This window comes from Cebidichthys violaceus, unplaced genomic scaffold (assembly GCF_023349555.1).
Source record: "Cebidichthys violaceus isolate CVI_PGR_0920_01 unplaced genomic scaffold, fCebVio1.0.p SCAF_7, whole genome shotgun sequence".
NCBI lineage: Eukaryota > Metazoa > Chordata > Actinopteri > Perciformes > Stichaeidae > Cebidichthys > Cebidichthys violaceus.
In genome coordinates this window covers 1,286,344-1,309,321 of record NW_027176927.1, presented here as the reverse complement: position 1 = coordinate 1,309,321, position 22,978 = coordinate 1,286,344, and the positions used below count along the sequence as shown (strand labels likewise).

The following is a 22,978-nucleotide window of genomic DNA, read 5'->3' as shown; positions in this document are numbered from 1 at the left end:
TCATTTGAAAAGAAACTAAAGCTGTAAATGTGACTAAAGAGATCAATATTTCCCTCTGAGATGAGAAGAGAGAGTAGGAGTAGAAAGTGGCATGAAAAGAAAATACTCAAAGTGCAAGTACCTCAAATTTAAGTACAATACTTGGGTAAATGTACTTAGTTACATTCCACCACAGCCTGTTCCCATATGTCGTTTTTAAAGCCATTCAATTCGTGTCACTTTACAACTTCCTTTGGCCTTTTCGTATGAAGTCGTGAAGCCGATACTTCACTCCCAACAATCGTTCCCATGGATACAAAGTGACTTATTTTTTAGTATTCAAAATAGTTAGATCATCTTAAACACAATCGGATTGAAAAAACATGACTACATAAGTGCCATACTGTTGACTATTCTTACCACTGGCTTAAGGACTGAATAACAGGAAGTGAGGCTGAAAATGGAATTACCTGTAAAAATGGCTTTGCTGATGCACTTCTTATTAATAAAGGATCCTTTGGACCGGATGAACTGAATAGCTCCGTTTGTTCATGTTCAATAAAATGATCTTCGTTACCTGCTTTAAACATCCCGTGACAGTCGGTTATTTTCATGAACATTCAGGAAGTTGAATGATGTGAAATGTTTGTCTTAAGACAAAAGTCAGGTGCCGAATGAAAACGTGCTTTTGCTTGCTGCTGTAATCATTCCTCCTATTCATACTGGACAGTTACACGTTTAGAAAGCCTGTTCAAGTAATAGAGTCATAGAGGACAACATCTACAGTCCTCGGTAATGGGCTGAAGTTTATCTGAAGTTAATAATAATAAGACAAATCAAGTGGATATCCTCCAAAGTTTCAGTGTTTTTAACAATAAGCCACGTTTTTACACCTGTTCAGTAGTATCTTGAGCTGTTCCAGTGAAGGAGCTAGATCCTCAAGCAGCATTTTTATGTATTTTGACCTTATATGTTGGTATGTAATGTGACATGTTAGACATTAATGGCATGTCTCCAAAAGCACAGGTCTTGCTATAGATTGTCTTTAAGCATAAAAGCTATTTTTGCTCCGACACTTTGAAAGCATTCAGGAGTCAGTGGCCCCCTTTCATTTTCTCTGTGGTTAAACTATTGCAAAACACTAAGAATCCGTTTTAAGTTAGAGATTGTGAGTTTCTAAGAAGTTCTGATGCCTTCCAACATGATTCTATGAATCTAAGGCGCCCGCACACACAAACAAACAACAGAGGTTTTTGTTTTTCCTTCTGAACAGCAAGTGTTGGTTTCATGAGAAGCAGTGTTGGTGCTTTCAGTGTTTAAGAGTGACTTCACTTCCCAATTTAGAGAGAGAGAGAGAGAGAGAGAGAGAGAGAGAGAGAGAGAGAGAGAGAGAGAGAGAGAGAGAGAGAGAGAGAGAGAGCGAGCGAAAAAAACGTGTCATCCGGTTATGGTCTGTGAGCAAAAAAAAAAAAAAAAAATTGCAACTGCAATGGTTTGCGCCATAGAGCCAATGCACCCCTGCATGCATTGAAGTGCGGTTAGAAGGCTAAATTAGCTGCGACATTTACAAAAACGACTAAATGACAAAGACTGCGAGGCTGCTGCAATGGACTGTACGATAAAGGTACGTGTTTAAGAGTTTTTAACGCTGGTGAGAATGACAGGCGGCCACCCACACCATGTCTGCTGAGTGAGAGAGTCAAGGCGGTGATGCGAGTTCCCCACTCTTTCCTTCTTGTACAAAATTTCCTCTTCCTTCCCGTTCGTGGTTGTATGTCGGCTCTATAATAACACAACTAACCGCTACATCTTTACACTCACATATAAACACTAATTGGTGGCCGGTTACAGCCGTTAAAGAGGATTTCCAAACGCGTTTCGACTTTTTTTTTTTTTCTTCTTTTCTTCTAATTGCCGTGTTTAATGGAAGCTGCACCCCGCACTATCTACGGAACCGCAGCGCAACAACACAAATCATTCACACGAAGAGTGAAATTAGTGAACTTTTAGCAGGGGCTGACAAACTTTTAAAGAAGTTAATGAGGGGATGCTGGATTTTATTGGTGCGCACAAGGCAGGTGTCCCTGAAGGCGCCATGGACCAACTTGGATACAGCGAGAGCCCCTTTGTGAAAGGAGCACAATCCATTTCCATCAGATGACTGGTATTTCACATTTCACACTGTTACAGCTATACCACTGTTCATCTTCTCCGCACGACCACCGCGCAGTCATCGCTCCTATTATTAAAATGTAGAAATAAAGGCCTTCAGGTCAGGACTTCAAATCGAAAAGCACCTTTTGATAAAGTTAACAATAAAAACGGATTATTGCGCAACGAGAGAAAAAGACAAACGTTTGTATTCGAGGATGTAGAGCACAAATGTACAAATTCATCTTTGTTTTTTTAACGAATGTGCGTCTTTACTACATTGACCTGTAGTCTTTTATTTCTATTTGTGCATTAAATATTCTTACAGCCCTCTGAATAAGATCCCCTAACTTCAACGCAACATTAATACCGTCATTATGTATTACAACGAATGACTTGCTATTTCAACCAAAATTCATTTCTTAAGCCTAATTGAAATAGTATAAAAATGTATTAGAATAAAACGGGGCCTCAGTGGATTGAGGAACTAATAAATGTACTCACGTCTGTCTTGATTGATTTCTAAAGAGATATTTGGGCATTTTTGACTGTTAAATAATTCAAGTTTCAGTTACATTGTTCAATCGTATTTTTAATCGTGTTATGACTTGAAGAGGTAATTAAAGGGCCAGTGCAGGAAAATGATGACATCCTGAAACGAAAACCTAAAAAGTTAATTTAACCCGTTAAAAAGTGCGTTGCATTTTATTATTTAGGTTGTGGGTGTTTACATTGTGGCACACATACTGGATTATTCGTTGATAAAAAAAACAACAACATATTGCTTCAGATACTGTGTCGCAGCAGTTCGTGCGTTTGAGGTTATTTTAAGTATAATTTATAGCTGCAAACGGGAGCACTTGTCAGGTGTCGTTATCTGAACTCAGCAGGCTTCCTGTCTCAAACCTCAGACTTTCCGCACTCATTTCCGCTCATGGACTAAAGAAGAAAAGAAAAGAAAAAAATGTCGAAAGGGCAACAAAGCCTCTCCAGCAAGAAACGGAGTGGACAAACTGAGGCGGTGCATTGTTGTTTTTTTAACTCTACATTGTCCGCTCACACAGGCTGGGAGGTGACGGAGGCCCGGGCCCTGCAGAAGCCCGCGTGCTGCCAGGCTCAGAGCTGTGGAAACCGCACCGTTGTTTGTGCAGCAGAAAGCGCAGCTGCTCGCGCCATGCCTTCACTTTTACTTCTGCTTTCTGCAACTCGCCTCAGACATGGCGAGCACTGAGGGCTGTGCTTTTTTTTTTTTTGCACAACTTGATCTCTGGCCATGGTGTTGTGAAGGCTGCGCCTTGTTTTGAGAGAGTTCAGAGGTTTCAGGCCATTTTAATAGTCGTGATGGGAGTTTACCCCCCCCCCCCCCCCCCATTTGACATATTTATTAATAAGATATCCTTCAAGTATCTATCTGGAAGCCATTTGTGGTAGATCCAAATGTAAACAGGAGCTGAGCAACAGCATAATATCTTAATTTATGGAAACAGTGAAGAAGAGAGTAATAAATAACAGAGCCACACATCATTAGGTTATTATCATAAATACTAATAGTAATGCTACACTTTTAATAGTCAGATCAGTTGAGTATCTGTCTCCAACGTTTAAAATCTATCTGAGATGTCACATGAAATCTTCATCAGTCCAGGGCAAAACAAAACTACTGTTTGATGATGAACAAAAAGAGTATGAATGAAATAAGGATTACTCATAATGCTGCTTCAGCTGAGTGGGGAGGATAATGTTACCAAATCAGCATATTTAATACATACATTAAGTCATTTCCAAAGCAGACTTTAAATAGGCTATGAATCATATAATTGGTGAATGCAAAAGTTGATGTTAACTACGTCCTTGGTTGCAGTTCCTAACCCTTTTGGCATGTGGCCCCTTAAATCAAAGCAATGGTTTAGAGCTGAAACGATTAGTTGATTGATCCGTTTGTCGATTAGTTGTTTCACTTGCAAAGATAGTTCCAGCTTCTGAAAGCAAGAGCTATGCCTTTACGTGTCAAAACTGAATCTCTTTGCTGATCTTTTTTTTTTTTACTTTTGGTTAGATAAAATAAAACATTTCAAGACGTCAACTCTGGCTTTAGAAGATTAGAAGTTTTCTGATGTTTGACAGAGCAAATGATTAATCCAGAAAAGAACCAGCAGGTTCATCAGTACTGAAAATGATCAGTTGCAGCCCAATGGATGTGGTTCCCAAATTAGGTTGCAGCCAGGCAAAAAAAAAATAGGTCACCCAAGCTGCTGCTCTTTATCCACATATCATTACATATATCTAACAGTAAAAAACAAATTCATTTAATAAAACATGAAAAGGCTCTCTGGGCTTTAAAACAGTGCCAACTCCCTCCATGTCAATTCATAACATACCAACTTGTATTATTCAAGCTGTGTTGTAATATATTTTGATATTTTAACAACACAACCCCCCCCCCCCCCCAAAAAAAAAGAACAGAGTTGAAGCTGTTGAAGTGTCTAAAAAGGTATATGGACGTCCATGTCGTAAACATCACTCGCTCAGCTCTTGGTTTGGGCAAGACTGCATGATGCAACCTGCAAAGCTGCTGACTTGAAGCCATGTTTTAAAAAAAGTCTCCTTGCAGGGCTTCATGCTTGCGCTTTTACAGCAAGTGAAAAGTGTTTACTATCAAACCAAAGCAAACCGCCGTAAACTTTAGACCATCGAGGCACAAGCACAGCGTCAGCCTCAAGAAGGTCATGTTTTCTAAAAAAACTTGTTTTGTGTCACTGAGCAACAGGCTGAAACACATTGAACAGGAAGTCAGTTGTGGCATTAGCGGTCAGGCCACATTTTGGTAAATTTGTATCAGTGTGCAGAGGAGGGAGAGAGAGAGAGAGAGAGAGAGAGAGAGAGAGAGAGAGAGAGGATAAAGAAAGAGCGGGAGTGCGTGTTTGCGGTTGTGAAAGCATGAGCTTGTCACTCAATGTACTAAACTGAATGTGATGAGCGGCTGCAAGTCACGATAATATCAACAGTTTGAGTGCCGAGCACCCAAAAAAACTAATCTTTCACCACGACGTACGCAACTATTAAACTATCATGTCTTCTCATGACAGTTTTATCAGCCGTCTGTTTCACTTCTGCACAGAGAAAAAGGGCCTCTGGTGTGTGAGAGGAGGACTGGGGGAAAGAGGACAACATGACAGAAGTAAAACAAAGCTGAGGAAGAAGAAAACAGGGAGTGCGGTCGAAAGAAAGCTGAGCAGGACAATATGAAGTGACTTCTGTCACTTGAAAAAAAAAAAAAAAAATGCACGTGTTTTTTAATCAAAGAAATGCCTCAAGGAACGTCACTTGAGTCAGTATCGATTTGGGCAGAAGACTACAAATTTGAAAACGAAAGAAATCTGGAGGTTTGGAATTAGACAGAAGTGAGTTTACCAGACCTCACTGCTTTAGACCGCATTAACTGCTACTAGCATAACGCACCCGGATCCAACCGAACCACATAGACCGAACTGTCGGTGTTCAAGTTGCATTCTGGGTAATGAAGGCGCCGTGTTTGTAACAAGGAAGAAAAATGCATAGAATTCAAAAAACCGCCCATCGTGAGTTTAACAAGTTTACAGGAGTACAATGGAAAGTCTTTTGATTTACGACATAACATGTCATATGTTTTTATCATTTGTCTTTAAATCTTAAGCAACTAATATTGGGTAAAGTTTGATTTGAAAATGTTTTTGCTTTAAAAAATAAAGGGCGTATCCATTCAGTAAATGCTCCATGAAGCAACATCAGCAGGTTGCTGAAATCTTACACGCTGCTGACTTCTCTATCAGTTTGTCTGCAGCCTCGAGGAAATGCCAAACTGTGTGCCACGCATTAAGATGTGGTTTACAACGCTCAGGCAACAATTGAGCTAAAAAAAAACACACAGGCAAAAAACAAACAAAAAGAAAAACACAATGCGAAGGCGGCACTTCAATCAAGGCTATAGTCTTCTTTCAGTCCAATGAACCCGACCCCCTCTTCTCCCCTGACCACACGCCTTTAGGGTTGTTTTCCAGCTTTGAAATGACCCAAATTTTTTACATTGTCCCCCCCCCCATCCTCCACTTCCTCTCCCTTGGCCTGTGCCAAAAGGTTCCTCTGCACATGGCGGCCAGGTTTCCTGTAGGCCACCGACAAAGCACGGCACTGACGTACGGGGCCCAAAGACAATGCTCGACTCCTCTAAACAAACACGCACTTGCACCCACTCAGGCTGCCGTGGTCGCATCACACATGCACTCGTCTTAACGTGAGAAGCAGACAGAACAACAGGTCCGACGTTTGCCCTCACGACTGCGTGGGATGAAATTGCCATCTTTGGGTGGTTTTGAGGCCTCGCTGTAGGTGCTGAACACAGGAAGACGGACTTAAATCTCAATTAGACTCCACCTTTAGCTAACACCCCCCCCCCCCCCCCCCCCCTGCAACCCCAATCCTAACGACAAAATAAAACTGTGGTTAAGGTTACTGATGTTCTTTAAGATTAGACAGCCTCCTCACTGCCTGAGCAGTTTACTTGTGATTTCACTCCTGAGCATTGAGTGGTCTCTCTCTGGTTCTTTAGATTTAACAAACCTCTAACGTTTTAATCAAATCACAAGGCAGTTCCACTGAATCTTAAGCCATGTTTTGTTCAAAAGGTGAGAAAAGAAAGCATGTGATCAGAAGATTGCCAGTTTAAACCTTTACACAGACAAAAAAAAACAACAACTTTTGAGTGGAGAAAAGTGAACGCGAAATGGTCCCAACTCTGCTCAAGTACCTCTGTTCCACATATTTACAATACTCCATGAATGGGAAAGTATACAGCAGGAGGATGTCATTCACTCTACAAATACATGTAGTATAAAGTTTGTCAATTTGATGGATGCATTGCTAATTTCTCACTCAAAGTATTAGAGTCAGTCACTTTAACAAGCCCCTTATCTCGATGATTTACCAGCAAATCATTCTGTAATCTACAAGATCAAAATCTGTAATGAATATTATATAATATCATAAGCAGATATGATTTCCTGTAACTTCCTTTGGTATAATTCTCTGCAAACTATATGGTTACTGATTTGTTGATTCACAATCAAATTCCTTAAGAAAAGGGACAGAATATACAAAGAAAATCTGGTAATATCCACACTGTAAAAAAAGAGTAATAATTTAAAACTTCAGCTAAAAGTCTATTGTGCCGTTATTACTCTTACAGCTAATGAGGGGTTACTTCTACTCACTGAAGTGTCTTGTGGAATAAACAGAGTGTGGAAAAAGAGAGTTTCCACAGGCTGTGACCCGGCACATTTAACGGCAGACACTGACCGCTGTGTCTCTGTTGGACAGGAAGCGCTGTCCGTGGTGAGCGAGGACCAGCCCATATTCGAGCCGCCCTACACCGCAGTGCACATGAAGGCCGAGATGACGTCGCCCGGCGGGTTCAGCCACGCCTCCAAGCAGAGTCCAGAGCCCACCGAGCCGGAGTGGGTGGGGTCAGCGCCGCAAAACCCTGGGAAACGAGGAGAACACGTCAACGGAACCAGGTGAGTCAGGACAGGCCGGGGTCACAGGGGAGCACAGGTTCCCGGACCGTCTGACTGTAGATTTGTCACGGTCCATGTTAACATTTTGGGTTTTTTCCAGACCCTAAAAAATGTTTGTTTATTGTTCTCTTACCAAACACAACCCTGCGTCCCTTCTTGCGTTCCATTACCATCCATCATAGGTGGAAATGTTTGAATTCCAAATATGGCATTTATGGTGTATTAACTACAACTGAAGGATTACAAAACCCCAGTGGTGGAAAGTTACTAAGTACATTTACTCATTCTACACTACTTTGAGTATTTCATTTCTCTATACTTCTTACACTCCACTACATTTCAGAGAGAAATAATGTGCTTTTAACTTTAGTACATTTATGCGACAGCTATAGTTACTAGTACGTTTTCAGAGCAAGTTTTTACATTAAGAAAACAAACATATGAGCTTAAAAAACACAAAAGATTGTTTAAGATTGTTTGACCTGTGAACCCTCACAAGAAAACAGGGTCTACTTGGGGCCCTTATGTTTATGATGTTTATGAGTTTGTTTGAAGTTCAAATGGTTCAATAATTTTAAAACAACAACAAAAAAAAATCCTAAAGTCCAAAGAATTAAAGAAAATGTGTTAAACTTCGTTTTTTCTTCTCGCTCTTATTAATCATGTTACGAACCCTCAGATTTATCTGGTGAGCTATAGGAGGGGAACACTGGACCGACCTACCAAACTGTATACGAAGTAGACAACACCAGCTCCACCTCTTAAAATGCTACCTGCCTATTAATGCAATCTAATACGGTCATTTTACTTTTACGTAAGAAAAGGATCTGAGTGTTTCTGAGATATAAAAATTCAACTCTCAGTGATCCCTCAGGTGGAATAAACCAGTTACAGCGGGCAGATACTGGCTATAACTATTTACAACTAATCTGTACGTAAAAAAATAGTTCTGGTGGTGCTAATCATTGTAATGTAGTGATACTTCAAAACTAGTTTGAACTAACATTCACCCGCCTACACTTTATAGGCCTCACTGGAATCGTGTTGCTGTGAAGCATTATGGGACTGAATGCATCTCCGGTCAGCTCTTGCAAATGGTGGAAGAGGAAATAAACTTGCACCTAGTTGAAAGATTAGCAGCCACATTAAACATGTAATAGCATTTGTTAGACCTGGATATATTGAATTGTACTAACACGGATTAGCTCTTACAAGTTTCACAAGATATCTCAATGATGGAATTGCACTTTTCTCCTGCTGCCGCGCTCTAGCCGTGAATCCCCTGTGGACTGCAGCGTCACCAAGCGCTCCAGACACATGAGCAGCGACGGGGCCCCGATGCCGTACCAGTCCTCGTACCCGGAGCCTCGCGTCAGCCCCCAGACGGCCACCCCACCCACCAGCGCCACAGAGGAGAAGAGGGTCATCGTGCCGGCAGGTGAGCTGTGTCACTCAACCTTCCATCACCCGAACCCTCCTCCCACAAGACAGCTGGCTCACACTCGGCTTGTGCAATATCAATAACTGAATTGGAGACGAGCACAGCGTGGGTTTTTCCACATACTACCATCATTACTCTCCAGTGCCGCAAATAAACAATGGCAGGTTTCCGGTTGTCTGCTCGTGCATGACATCAGGTTTAAAATAAACGCTATTTAAAAAGTGTGAAGTCTAAACTGTGAATAGTGTGAAGAGAGAGAGAGAGAGAGAGAGAGAGAGAGAGAGAGAGAGAGAGAGAGAGGGAGAGAGAGAGAGAGAGAGAGAGACTATCATACTGCTTCCTGTAGCTACATCTGAAATCACATTATTTCCAAGACATTCATTGTGTTAAAGGATAAAACTGGCAATACTCAATTTCTTGTATCTTCCACAAATCATATGAAAATACCAAAACCAAAAAAATGTATACTAGCAAGTATTGTTTTTATCCAAACTCGTATTCCTCTGTGCCATAGGGCTCCATTGTTGCCCAAAACACATACTACTGCTGTAAAACCTCACTGTGTATTAATCTGCAGCTGAAAATAGTCCCCAAAAATGCACTCATGTTTGAGTAGCTGTCAACAACTACACAGTGCCCAGCTGCTTTAGGAAGTTATTCAGCCTTTTTAAAACAGGAAACTATAGATAGTAATTAAAAAATGGACTTACACATGACTGTCAACTTATCGATTCGTTGATTTAATCGACAGATCTGTAAAATTGAGTTTCTCCACAAAGAGTCACACAAAAGTAAAACTATGCATGTTGTGTTTACCAGAGATGTGCTCATAAGAAACAAGCAACACATAAAAACACAGGAAAAGAATAAAAGTACTTGGAAACGTTCCCTAAATAACAAGAGTCGGTGTGATAAAGGTTTCAAGCTCGGATTTTGAAGGAAGCCTTATTAGCACTCAGGACTGATGTTATAAATAAGTTGTGTCCCATTTTTGGAGATTTAGGGGCTAAGAGCTTACGGCTGGGTGACACAGGAAGTGTATTGAGAGATGAACTAAGGCAATTTCATAGGGGTTTGTTGACAATATGAAAAGTACAGAATAACATCTGCCTTATCCTTCAAAACATAGAATATCTTTTGCTGCAGGTGAACTGTGAGCAGAGGCTTTCCCTTTTTCTCAGCAGTGGCCAATCACTGAAATACAACTTAGAGTAAAGACAGTGATGTGTCACTATCTAAGTAGTCATATTCCAGGTTTCATCCCCACTATGAATCACTGGTCCAACCATCTGAAAACCAACCTGGTGACATATTTCACGGTCTCTCTCTTGCACAGTTCCCATACCGTTATCCTCCTTTGAGACCCATTACTGAAGCAGTTCAAAGCAGCGCGTCTCAGTGAGTCAGTCTCTCTCTGGAGGGATCCCACCTCAGACGATTTAAATCTCACCTCGGTGCAATCAAACGAGACTCGTCGACGAGTCACCAGCGCCGAGTTGTTCTGCTTCATAATACACGGATGTTGCATCACAGTGGCATGTGTTCACCGAGGACAATCAGGACACGAGGGTGTGGTGGCCTCCGTTCACGACTAAAGCTCCTGCCTAATATTACGGGCAATTTACAGTCATTGTTTGCTGCTGGCAATGAGCTTACCTTCCTGAATCAGACTAGTGCTGTAACAAGGCATTGACATCAACTCCAACAAGTGCTGGGCAGTATGGAGAAAATGAAATATAAAGATTTTTTTACATTATTATAGCATTTATTTACACCAGAGTTTTGATAAATAATCATCAGTGATGTCGATATAATGACTAAGTAAATACAATATTGCCTTAGATTTATCAGTGAAAAAATATCTTCTCATATTCTAATAAAGAGTAATAAAAAAACGTGTAGATATGTAAAATTATTCCGTATCAACAGATTATGATTATTTATATACTGCCAATAGGATCTTTCCCCAACCTTTCAACCAATTCCTGCCTTAATATAACCATTTATCACACTTTAGTGAGTGTAAGGATGTAAAGAAAACACATTGTGTTGATAAAACATGCGTGACGGGTGTCATTACATTTCCAAAAAAAAGATTTTTATTGTTGCAAATATCTAAAAGAACAGGGTTAAAAACATAAAAAGGATATCCAATGTAATATAAGATATCAAATCAGCAGTATACTATATGTAGTATGACAGCAAATTGTTCTTTGGCAGACATTTTTAGAATTTGAAAATGAAAAATGTTTCATTTAAGACGATACTAATGAAACAAGAGTGATTTAACACACACTCTCTCTCAGACTATGACACGTCTCACAATGTTAACCAAAGTGTCAAATTATTTGTGTATCCGCTCAAAAACTGAATGGGTTCTTCCTTGGCCCATGTTACACCAAGTTTTTTGAAGACCAGGCCAGTAGTTTTTTTTGTGATCCTGCTCACAAACAGACCAACCAAACCGAAAACATAACCGCGGTAAATATCAGAGTGTGCACATAAAAAAGCAAAACGCTTCTAATGCTTTTTTAAGAACCTTTAACCTCAACAAAGAATATTGAATCCCCTTACACATCAGAACAAGCTCAGCACATGAGGGCTGAGCGATGTTTTCTTTAACTCAAATACAATGTTAATATGTATATTTAAATGTAAATCCATTGAGCAAACATGAAACATTGCATACAAAAAAAAAATCTAAATATAATCAAAATGCTTAATGCAATTAACTGTGTTGGACTGTTTTGCATTACATGAATAGAAGCCCTTCACGTCTAAAAATAAACTGTCAACAACTCATTTTGTTAGTTTTTAAATTGCGGTTTGCTTGAAATCCCTAATTTTGACAATAGAAATGTGTAAAATGATAAAAGTAAAATGGAGTACAATATTATAGGCAAGTAGTTTGACTAAACCAGGCTTGGTTTTCACAGAATGAGTATACCCACCCAACTTCACAATCGGTATGAAAAGTATCACAACTGGTACTCACATCTGGGTTGTTTCCGGTGTTATTCAGCACTTTCATGTCCTACAAACAAATCGCGTTTGCCCAAGGGCTCTTCAGATTATTTCTGTGTGACGCTCCTCCCACCATCCTCCAGTCGCTTTTCTTTTTATGAATTAAAGAAACCAACGACATCTCTCACAATGTAAAAGGCCAGATAATATAGCTACAGCAACGGATGATTTACATGTTTTCATCCAACAAAACCGTTATGTAAATGATACAAGTTTGACCAAAGTAAATTTCTGGATGACTCCTCTTCCTCACGTCTTCAGCATCCTATTCATGTCACTTTTTGAGAGCCAGAACCCTTTAAAATTGTAAAGCCCAGATAGTGTGTGCAAACTTTGGCCAGCTAAAAGATCTTCTTTACCTTTAAAAAGTGAGACACTGTGTTATAAATATATCAGAGTATCCGGAGTCTTTTTCTGATCATTTATGTGCTTCTGATGCCAGATCCAGAGGTTTGGACACAGGACCACGTGCGGCAGTGGCTGGACTGGGCCATCAAGGAGTACGTCCTGGAGGAAGTGGACGTCATGCTCTTCCAGGCGCTGGACGGCAAGGCCCTCTGCAAGATGACCAAGGACGACATGATGCGCCTCACGTCGGCCTACAACGCAGACATCCTGCTCTCTCACCTCAGTTACCTCCGGCAGAGTAAGATCTCTCTCTCTCTGTCTCTCTCTCTCTCTCTCTCTCTCTCTCTCTCTCTCTCTCTCTAGCTGATACTGGTTTTTTTATTGATGTTTATCGGACAAAACAAGCATTTATTTTTAATGTTGCTTTGGTCTCTTGGAAATTGTGATGAGTATTTTCACAATTTTCTGAAATTATATAGACTTGATGATTAATCTATTACTCAGGAAAATAAAGTAACTGCCTTAAAATATTTCTGCATGTGAATTTGTTGAAGTTTTAGACATTTTAAACTTTATTTAAAAATTGTATTCAAATTCCACTGAGGTAAAAAATACTAGCAACAACTTGCAATACAGTACAGGGGCACTTATATAGTTTATATAGTACTTATAATACAGTACAGGGGCATTTATATAGTTTATATAGTACTTATAATACAGTACAGGGGCACTTATATAGTTTATATAGTACTTATAATACAGTACAGGGGCACTTATATAGTTTATATAGTACTTATAATACAGTACAGGGGCACTTATATAGTTTATATAGTACTTATAATACAGTACAGGGGCACTTATATAGTTTATATAGTACTTATAATACAGTACAGGGGCACTTATATAGTTTATATAGTACTTATAATACAGTACAGGGGCACTTATATAGTTTATATAGTACTTATAATACAGTACAGGGGCACTTATATAGTTTATATAGTACTTATAATACAGTACAGGGGCGTTTATATAGTACTTATAATACAGTACAGGGGCACTTATATAGTTTATATAGTACTTATAATACAGTACAGGGGCACTTATATAGTTTATATAGTACTTATAATACAGTACAGGGGCGTTTATATAGTACTTATAATACAGTACAGGGGCACTTATATAGTTTATATAGTACTTATAATACAGTACAGGGGCGTTTATATAGTACTTATAATACAGTACAGGGGCACTTATATAGTTTATATAGTACTTATAATACAGTACAGGGGCGTTTATATAGTACTTATAATACAGTACAGGGGCGTTTATATAGTACTTATAATACAGTACAGGGGCGTTTATATAGTACTTATAATACAGTACAGGGGCACTTATATAGTTTATATAGTACTTATAATACAGTACAGGGGCACTTATATAGTACTTATAATACAGTACAGGGGCGTTTATATAGTACTTATAATACAGTACAGGGGCGTTTATATAGTACTTATAATACAGTACAGGGGCGTTTATATAGTACTTATAATACAGTACAGGGGCGTTTATATAGTACTTATAATACAGTACAGGGGCGTTTATATAGTACTTATAATACAGTACAGGGGCGTTTATATAGTACTTATAATACAGTACAGGGGCGTTTATATAGTACTTATAATACAGTACAGGGGCACTTATATAGTTTATATAGTACTTATAATACAGTACAGGGGCGTTTATATAGTACTTATAATACAGTACAGGGGCACTTATATAGTTTATATAGTACTTATAATACAGTACAGGGGCGTTTATATAGTACTTATAATACAGTACAGGGGCGTTTATATAGTACTTATAATACAGTACAGGGGCACTTATATAGTTTATATAGTACTTATAATACAGTACAGGGGCACTTATATAGTTTATATAGTACTTATAATACAGTACAGGGGCACTTATATAGTTTATATAGTACTTATAATACAGTACAGGGGCATTTATATAGTTTATATAGTACTTATAATACAGTACAGGGGCACTTATATAGTTTATATAGTACTTATAATACAGTACAGGGGCACTTATATAGTTTATATAGTACTTATAATACAGTACAGGGGCACTTATATAGTTTATATAGTACTTATAATACAGTACAGGGGCGTTTATATAGTACTTATAATACAGTACAGGGGCGTTTATATAGTACTTATAATACAGTACAGGGGCGTTTATATAGTACTTATAATACAGTACAGGGGCGTTTATATAGTACTTATAATACAGTACAGGGGCGTTTATATAGTACTTATAATACAGTACAGGGGCGTTTATATAGTACTTATAATACAGTACAGGGGCATTTACGAGGTCCTGTTGAGGCTGGAAGAACACGATGCCATTTGAGGCTGAAGTTTGTCATGTTGTTTCTGTCCTCATTAAGTGTTGTGATCACTGTTCCTCTTTGCTAGTGCAGGGTTCCTGTCTATAATATGTCGTCATGATTTCTGATACTTGCCGCATTACATAATTTTGCAGCGTTATCACTTCTGCAAATCAGTGTAACAAATGCAGCTAAAGAAGACAGTCCCCACGTTCTGGTCGGGTTTTTAAAGTAACATTACGACGTACAAGTGGTGGACAAAATGCCAGCAACATCGGACCGGTACCACAGCACAACCCCAACAGAGTCAAATCACCCCCTCTCTAGTCTTTCTGTCTATTCTTTAGTACAAAATACCATTCATGACACTGAAATTATACTCTGGTATGATTGATGTCTGTTGTATCCATCTTAAAAAAATATATATAATCTTGCCTTTTTTTCCCGTTTTCTGCTTCAGGTAGCCCTACGTTCTCATACTCCACAACTCCTACCAACACCACACCACCACCACCACCTCCACCACAACAACCCAGACTACAGGTGAAAGCAGGTGAGATCATCGACTCTCCATTAAAAACAAACTGCTGCTTATCTAAAGATCCAGCTGTTACGTTCTCATTGATTTGGAGTCGTGTCTCTGAACATCTTCTTAACATCCACTCTCTCTATCACTCCTGAGGGAAATATCTGGCTCTTATCTGGCTTACTGTGTCTGTCTACCGTTTGGTGCAGGATGTGTCATCCATTTGACATTGTCAATTAATTGTTATTATAGCTTGTAATATAGGAGAGTTGTGAGTTTTTCCATGGCTCCTTTTTTTGTGGATGGAATTTTATTTTAAAAAAAAAGAAATTACAGTTCAACTTAAATGTTTTTTTTAAGTTTCTTCGTAGTCATGACTATCATACAGTTTATGCAGTTAAACATCAATTACATTGCTATTTTTTTTACAATAAATATTACTAGTAATTAAGTACATTCTCTCAGGTACCACAACTAAGTACAAATGTGAGGTACTTGATGGGAACCACTGGTTTCTGTTTCTCCTTATTTAAAAAAAAAAAACAAAACGGTGTAGTTTGAGCCCCGTGTTTTGTTGCAGACGTCTTTAAGTTGGGAGCAACCAAAAGAGACCATTTTCCTCAAAACTTCTAAATGGTTTCATTTAAATCATCGTTTGAGGCCCAAAGAGGTCAAATCATTCACAAAGTATCATAAAAAGCAAAGATTAGAAAAAAAGTCCCCAAAAAATATGGTTATAGTTCACTGGACTACACCCTTTAAAATGTATATATAACGTTGTTAAAACCAGCTCCTCCTGAACCGGCTACAATAGTAAAATGACACTTACTTATTGATTAATCTGAATGAACAATCTTATATCATCATAAGAATATATCAGTCACAGGGGCCATTTGCCTGCATCAAGTGTACAAGTACTTTTGGCTGATGACTTTTCAGCATGAATGCGATACTTTTACATCGTTGAATTGGTACTTTTACTTAAGTAAAGAATCCAGGTATTTTCTCCACAGCTCATCATGATACATAGTAACTGCCCATTTCATTATGACTCAAAGACTTGACTCATCACGTTTCAAACGAATGATAAAAATACATTTTTTTTTTCAGTTTTGCAATTTTCATTGCCACCATTTCCCTTCTGCCACCACCCATTAATCACACAGTCAATATCGGTCTGAGTGGTTCTGGGTGTGATTCAAAGCTCAGAATTCAGGGTCACATTCTCAAGCCAAACACAAAATAAGAGCGAACTACTTGAATGATTTAGGGATATAAAAATACTGTGTTGAGTTTCAGAACCGTGTTGCATAGTTTCAAGAGTCAAAAAGAATCTTTGGCCCAACACTGGCCTCAGTTGACAAAACACTGATGAGTTCAAAACTCAACAGGCAGTTTCAGACAGGAAACAGCTGCACCGGCGCAGGAAATGGGGGGTATGGGTCCTGCTCCTGGGACACAATTCACAATCTTGTGGCAACAGGGGTGGCCCGGACAAAAGAAACTTTTTGGGTCATCAAATTCATTCAGACCTCCAAACTCTTAGCATCTTGGTCTCCATTTACTGACTTCCTTCCTACTACAGCTGAACCAGCCTACTGTCCACTTCAAAGCCTTTTCATGCCACGCGCAGAGCAACGTCTAGTCTCATCCTTGTTGGGTTTTTTGTGTGTGCAGAGAGCGGTTTTGAGGAGATCAGCTGCAGGAACAGCTGGGCGGCAAACACCATGAGTGCAGTGCCAAAAGGTAGGACAACAACAAAAAAAACGATATGAAATGAATGATCAGGATCAATGTTTCATGCATGAACAACCAAATGGTCTTACGTAGAAATTGTAAAGTCTAAACTAGGCCACAGCTGAGGACCAAACCATTCCACATAAGTAACGTATTTTTGATTTGTAGGTCCCTCCATGGAGCACCAACACAGCTCAAGAGTTACAGAGCCTGCTGCAAGAATTGTCCAAGGTATGAAGGCCTTGTACCAAATATTTTCAGAAACACATGGACCTTCACAGCAGGCCAATTCCTGTAAACTCACATTGTGCTGGAAAGGATTGCTCAAAGCTCAGGAGCTTTATACGAAACGATCCCAATGTTTCCAAGAAATGGTTCAATTATAGGAGATGTGTAAACAAGACTTGAGAGTGTAAAGCCATGCCAGCTGCTCCGAGGCTGATGGTCATTAGGTTTGGTGCTATTTAATCATACGCCAAATGACAAAAGGTGTAAGATGTTAATGGAATCACCAAAGTTGTTACAATCCATCCAAAAATTGTGGGGATGAAAGTCGTTGACCGACAAACTGACATTGCCATCCCAAGAGGACGTGCCGCTAGTATTTCATTTTGACCTAACCCACCAGTAGAGCTCCATTGAAACGAGCGCTTACTTCAAGTACTGGCACAACAGGACCAGAATTGTGATGCATGTGATGTCAGGCAACACGGAAAGATCTTCTTTCTAATCCTGAAGGAACGTGACATGAAGTGTAGTAGGAGGATTTGCAAACATACATAAAAAAGTTGAATAAAGTAAGAAAGGTGTAAAAAAATGTTTTGATATGCCTTTTCTTCTTTGCAGACCCGTATCAGACATTAGGGCCCATAAGCAGTCGACTTGCCAACCCAGGTAAGAATCTAAGTACCACAAGACAAACCAACAAGGATCACAAAAATGAGGCCTTTACACTGTCTGCTTTGGTAACATGACAGAAAAAGAAAAAGCAAGCAAGAGCTGGCACACATGCACTTCATTTCCAAAATGGAGTTAACATCAAGCAACACCTGTTGTGTCAGCAGAATTGCATCACGCTTACACTGAGACGAAAATCTGGCTTCCCTCTCATCAAAATGACTGTCTGCCCTGCTGTTTCCTCACAGAAGGCCAAGCCCTCAGCTCATCCAAGAACCGAACAGCCAAACAAAGTCCATACAAGCTCCCTGACCCCAGCGCTCACAGGCCTGTGGGTAGGTTTCTGACCCGATGTCTGTCACTTCCTCCAAGCCACACAGTGAAAAGGTCACATTTGGTGGAAAAAAAAAAAAAGTCGTAATATTACTAGGACGGACACCCGCCCACAATAAAACAAGAACCTTTTGAAAAGAAAAACTGAGGCGCTGTCCAAGGTCCTGGAATAGCTGGACGCATCAAGTGGAACTGAAATCTTTCTGTTGTGGTCTCTTTTATTCAGAAATCACAGACGATCAAGTCATCCAAACTGTTCCAATATATTTTTGAATAATTAAGATGCTTAGAAACATTTCTCACAGCTACTATGTACATTTCCTGTCTTTCTTTGCGTGACCAACCAATGAAGTCGGTAACAGATTCCTTAACTCTTCCTTTTCCCCCTCCCAGGTTCGGGGCAGATCCAGCTGTGGCAGTTCCTGCTGGAGCTGCTGTCCGACAGCAACAACGCCGGCATCATCACCTGGGAGGGCACCAACGGCGAGTTCAAGATGACCGACCCGGACGAGGTGGCCAAGCGCTGGGGCGAGCGCAAGAGCAAGCCCAACATGAACTACGACAAGCTGAGCCGCGCTCTGCGCTACTACTACGACAAGAACATCATGACCAAGGTGCACGGGAAGCGCTACGCCTACAAGTTTGACTTCCAAGGCATCTCGCAGGCACACCAGAATCACTCCGCGGAAGGGGGGATTGTTAAGTACCAGACTGAGATGTCTTACGTGCAGCCGTACCACAGCCACCAGCCCAAAATGAACTTCATGGGTGGCCACCCTGCACCTATGCCAGTCTCCCCCGGCAACTTCTTCAGCCCTCCGTCGACGTACTGGAACTCACCCAACAGCCCCATCTATCCTGGGTCAGCCATGACCAGGCATCCCACCACCCACTCCCACCTGAGCTCGTACTACTGAGGACGACGCATTTCACACCGGAGCGGGATAACGCGGGAGAGAGGAACCCAAATGTACTGGAAAACACATTTACTCCATTCAGGATGCACCTGAGCTGAACCCGGTCTGAAATGGATGTATGACGCAAGGGGTGTGATTTTATACGGGCGTTGTTTATGTTTTAGTCACGTTCCTTCTTAAAAGCGGATAGAACTCGAGGGTTAAATAACTGCGAGGAATGCAAGGGATCGGTATTGTACGCCTCCCAAGATTTTTATAAATATACTGATTAACGGTTATTCAGATAGTATGAAACCAAGTTTATTTTGTAAGTACCTTGTTTGATTTGTACTGTTGTAAAGCTATTGCCTTTACTGTGTGAGTAGCCAACGGTTTTTAAACTGCTATTTTTGACACTTTTCGTCGAAACTACAGATATCACATTCAAAGACCTGACATTTGTAAAAGAAAAAATTGTATAGAATGATGGTTATGTAGCAATATAACATTTACTCACGATGTAAAGCTAATAAACGATGCTTGTATCTGAAAATTGGCTCCTGTGAGTTTTTAACATTTACAGATTCAGTGAAGAAACTTGGCTTTTCGTTAACTGACACAATGCTTTAAGTTTGTACTTTGTTAAAAGAATAAAATAGAGATTTTGGGAAATGTGCCTTTTGGCATTCTTGCCGAGAGTTTGAAGATTGATAACATTCTCATATTCGTCTGTTGAATATTCTGCTACAGCAGCAGCAGGTTCGTTTAGCTTAACAGAAAGAATAAAAAGGGGAAACAGGTAACACGACTATGACCAAAGTAACTTCTAAAGCTCACTAATTTAAAACATCATGTAATGTTTGTTTAAACCATATGAGATATTGAATTAAGCTAAGCTATGGGGCGACCTGGTAGCCAAGTGGTTAGGAAGTATTATTTGATTCCCCACATTTCCTGTCTCTGTCTCTCTCTACTATCTCGACCAAATAAATGGCAGAAAATGCCCCAAAAAAATAATCTTAAAAAAAGAAAGTATGTTAAAATAAGCGGGCTACAGCTTAATATTGAACGAACCGATATGAAAGGGAATAATCTTATTTCTCAAAATACCAAACTATTCCTTTAAAAAGCTTGATGTAGGTTTAATGTTGCAAGTGACAAATAAAGGCAATCCAGTTTGAGCTTTAACCAGCAACTACTGTCTTTCATGTGCAATAATTCAGATAACATTTGGAAAAATAACCCATTACCATCGACCTCTAGATTATTGCTTTGAGCTCATTGGGAGTCACGTAATGAGCCATCGGGACTGAATTTATCACTGTACAAACAGCTTTATTCGTCAAAACCAAAGATTTCTTCATATATTGTGTAAGGTTCTGTGACCTCCTCCTCCATCTCCTCCTCCATCTCCACAACAGCAGAGCCCGTCACCTGCTTCTCCTCACCTTCCACCTCAACCCACGCCACTCCTTCGCCTCCGAACAGCCACTCTAACTCCTCCACTGTGTCCTCCTCCACCTTACCGATTAGAGTCACCGCCATCGCTTCAGGCTGTGAAGTCGTCGTCCACTCGGTCGCCTCTCTGGGCGTCTCTTTTTGTGGAGCTGTTGTTGTTGTTGTTGTTGTCGTCATTGTTTTGGTGGAGACCTTCTTCCTTTTTGAGACTGTGATGGGTTTCACTTCAGGCTCTATTGTCCACGGCCGGCTGCTGATTATTTTGGTCACTGGAAAGCGTTGAATATTTAATATGAGATTATAATGTTTCAAAACTATCAATGCAGTTCCGGTAATAAGATATGATTAATCATGGAAAATAAGGGAAGCAATGACTCACCTGTGGACGCAGCAGAGCTACAGTTGGAGTCGCAGCAGGTGCACACCAGGTCTGGTCCATACAGCTCAACCCATCTGAGAAAAAAAACAAACAAAAAAAACAATGATGGAGAGCTGATCCCTTTAGTGCCAAGACTTGTACAGCATGTTTAAACTTTGGATTTCTCACTCAATTTCTCCACACAAAACGAAAAACGAACCTTCGTGTTTGAGTGTTGTAGTTGCAGGACTTTGCCGTGGGTGTGGGGACAGAGCTGCCCACAGACATGGAGCAGTGCATGTAGATCTGCTACAGGGGATCAGAAAACAACATGTCCAATCAGTTAAAAAAGGTTATAAAGTCTTGCAGCACGGTATTAAAACAAAAAACTGATCAGCAAAGAAATTAGACAATTTTTGCACTTGAAGCATTTTTGCTCACCTGGCTGGTCATTCCCGTGAAGAAGAAGGCATCCACAGAGAATCTCACAGCATTGCTTTTGTATGGGATGAATCTGGAGCGACTGTCCTTGCTTTCAACCATACACCTTTATCAGAGGGAGAGAAAGCCTAACCATTCCATATGCTCTTCTTTTCTACACAGCTGTTAAAATAAAAATCAGAGTGACAATAAATAACGGTCTTCAGTTTGTGAGAGAGTGAGGTGTTGCTACCCAAAGTTTTGCACGACTGGAAACTGAGGTGTGGAGGTGTGGGACTTCTCGGGAGTTGCGTAACACAAGCGGACGTACAGTCTTTTTGTCTCGGGGCATGGACGGAGCCTCTGCCTCGAAGAACATGGACTTCCCGAGCACGTACTGATCCGACGGCGAAAGCTTTTCCCACTGAGCTGAAAGAAAGAAGGAAGCAGTCGGACAACAACAACAACAACAACAACAACAACAGCTTCAAGAGTTTTTCCTCATTCATGCAGTCCAGGTTCCCAAAATTCAAATGTGATTTTAAAAAACGGCTTGTTTGATGATATTCAAAGGCTGAGGCACATGATACTGACCAGAATTGCCTTGAAGGACAAGTGTTTAGGATTTTAGGGGATCTACTGTATATACACATTATTATTATTATTTCTAGTAGTCTTGAGAAGACAAACTAAAGACTGGTTTAAGAGAACGCCTTTCGCGTTATTACGTTGCCTGAAGGCCACTGTGCTTGGAAAGGGAAGGGTGAGCGGAGAGGTATTCAGTTAGATGCAATCTGCAACCTCACCACTAGATGCCACTAAATGCTACACACTGGTCCTTGAAACGCGAAATTTGTATTTAATCCTTCAATGGTTTTCTCCGCACATTTTGTATGAAGGTAGATTTGTGTCTTTATTACGCAAACAAAAAATGTTTTGAAAGCAAATTTCTCGCACTGCAATCAAAAATCAAGTTTGTAAGTGAAAATATATAAACTGAGAATAAATTATTTGTTAGTTTTGCTTATGAAACTATAATTTTTGGTTGCAAAACAAAAACCTTTGCTTTCAAAACGAAAAGCTACGGTTTCAAAACCAAAAGCTACGGTTTCAAAACCAAAACCAAAACGTAAAGCTACGAGTTGAGTTTGGACGTAGTGGGCGGGGCATACGCTGCTGAATGAGCCAGGAGTTTCTATTGGTGGGTTCGACTTGGATCCCGGCATCTACTTCCACTGTAGAGGTTACTGTGATGAGCGGCATGGAGGTTGATGGAAGTTGACATTATATTGCTCTGTTAGCACTTCACTTTGTTTTCATGTTGTTAGTGTCGTAGAGTCTCTTTTTTTAAAGAACGACATGAGGTGTTGTTGACATGAAGCTTCACTTTCTGCGTGCATGTAACGTAAGTCGAACCCACCAATAGAAACTCCTGGCTCATTCAGCAGCATATGCCCCGCCCACTACGT

At 40.1% G+C, this 22,978-nt stretch overlaps 1 protein-coding gene and 1 pseudogene across 3 annotated transcripts; one reads left to right on the top strand and one right to left on the bottom strand.

Moving 5' to 3' along the window:
• Positions 1-1,441: 1,441 nt before the first annotated feature.
• On the top strand, positions 1,442-19,826 carry fli1rs (Fli-1 proto-oncogene, ETS transcription factor-related sequence). Of its 3 annotated transcripts, none has more exons than XM_068735773.1 (10): positions 1,442-1,603; positions 7,483-7,679; positions 8,951-9,117; positions 12,587-12,790; positions 15,345-15,437; positions 17,088-17,156; positions 17,316-17,378; positions 17,994-18,041; positions 18,293-18,379; positions 18,771-19,826. In XM_068735773.1, the coding sequence occupies exons 1-10, from the start codon at positions 1,586-1,588 to the stop codon at positions 19,292-19,294; spliced, it is 1,470 nt and encodes a 489-aa protein (XP_068591874.1). In that variant the 5' UTR covers positions 1,442-1,585; the 3' UTR covers positions 19,295-19,826. The 3 variants fall into 3 exon arrangements, with proteins under 3 accessions (XP_068591874.1, XP_068591876.1, XP_068591875.1); XM_068735774.1 differs by lacking the exon at positions 1,442-1,603 and adding an exon at positions 1,748-2,143; XM_068735775.1 differs by lacking the exon at positions 18,293-18,379.
• Positions 19,827-20,608: 782 nt separating this feature from the next.
• Positions 20,609-22,978, bottom strand: part of LOC137891022 (zona pellucida sperm-binding protein 3-like) — a 3,174-nt pseudogene continuing 804 nt past the window's right edge.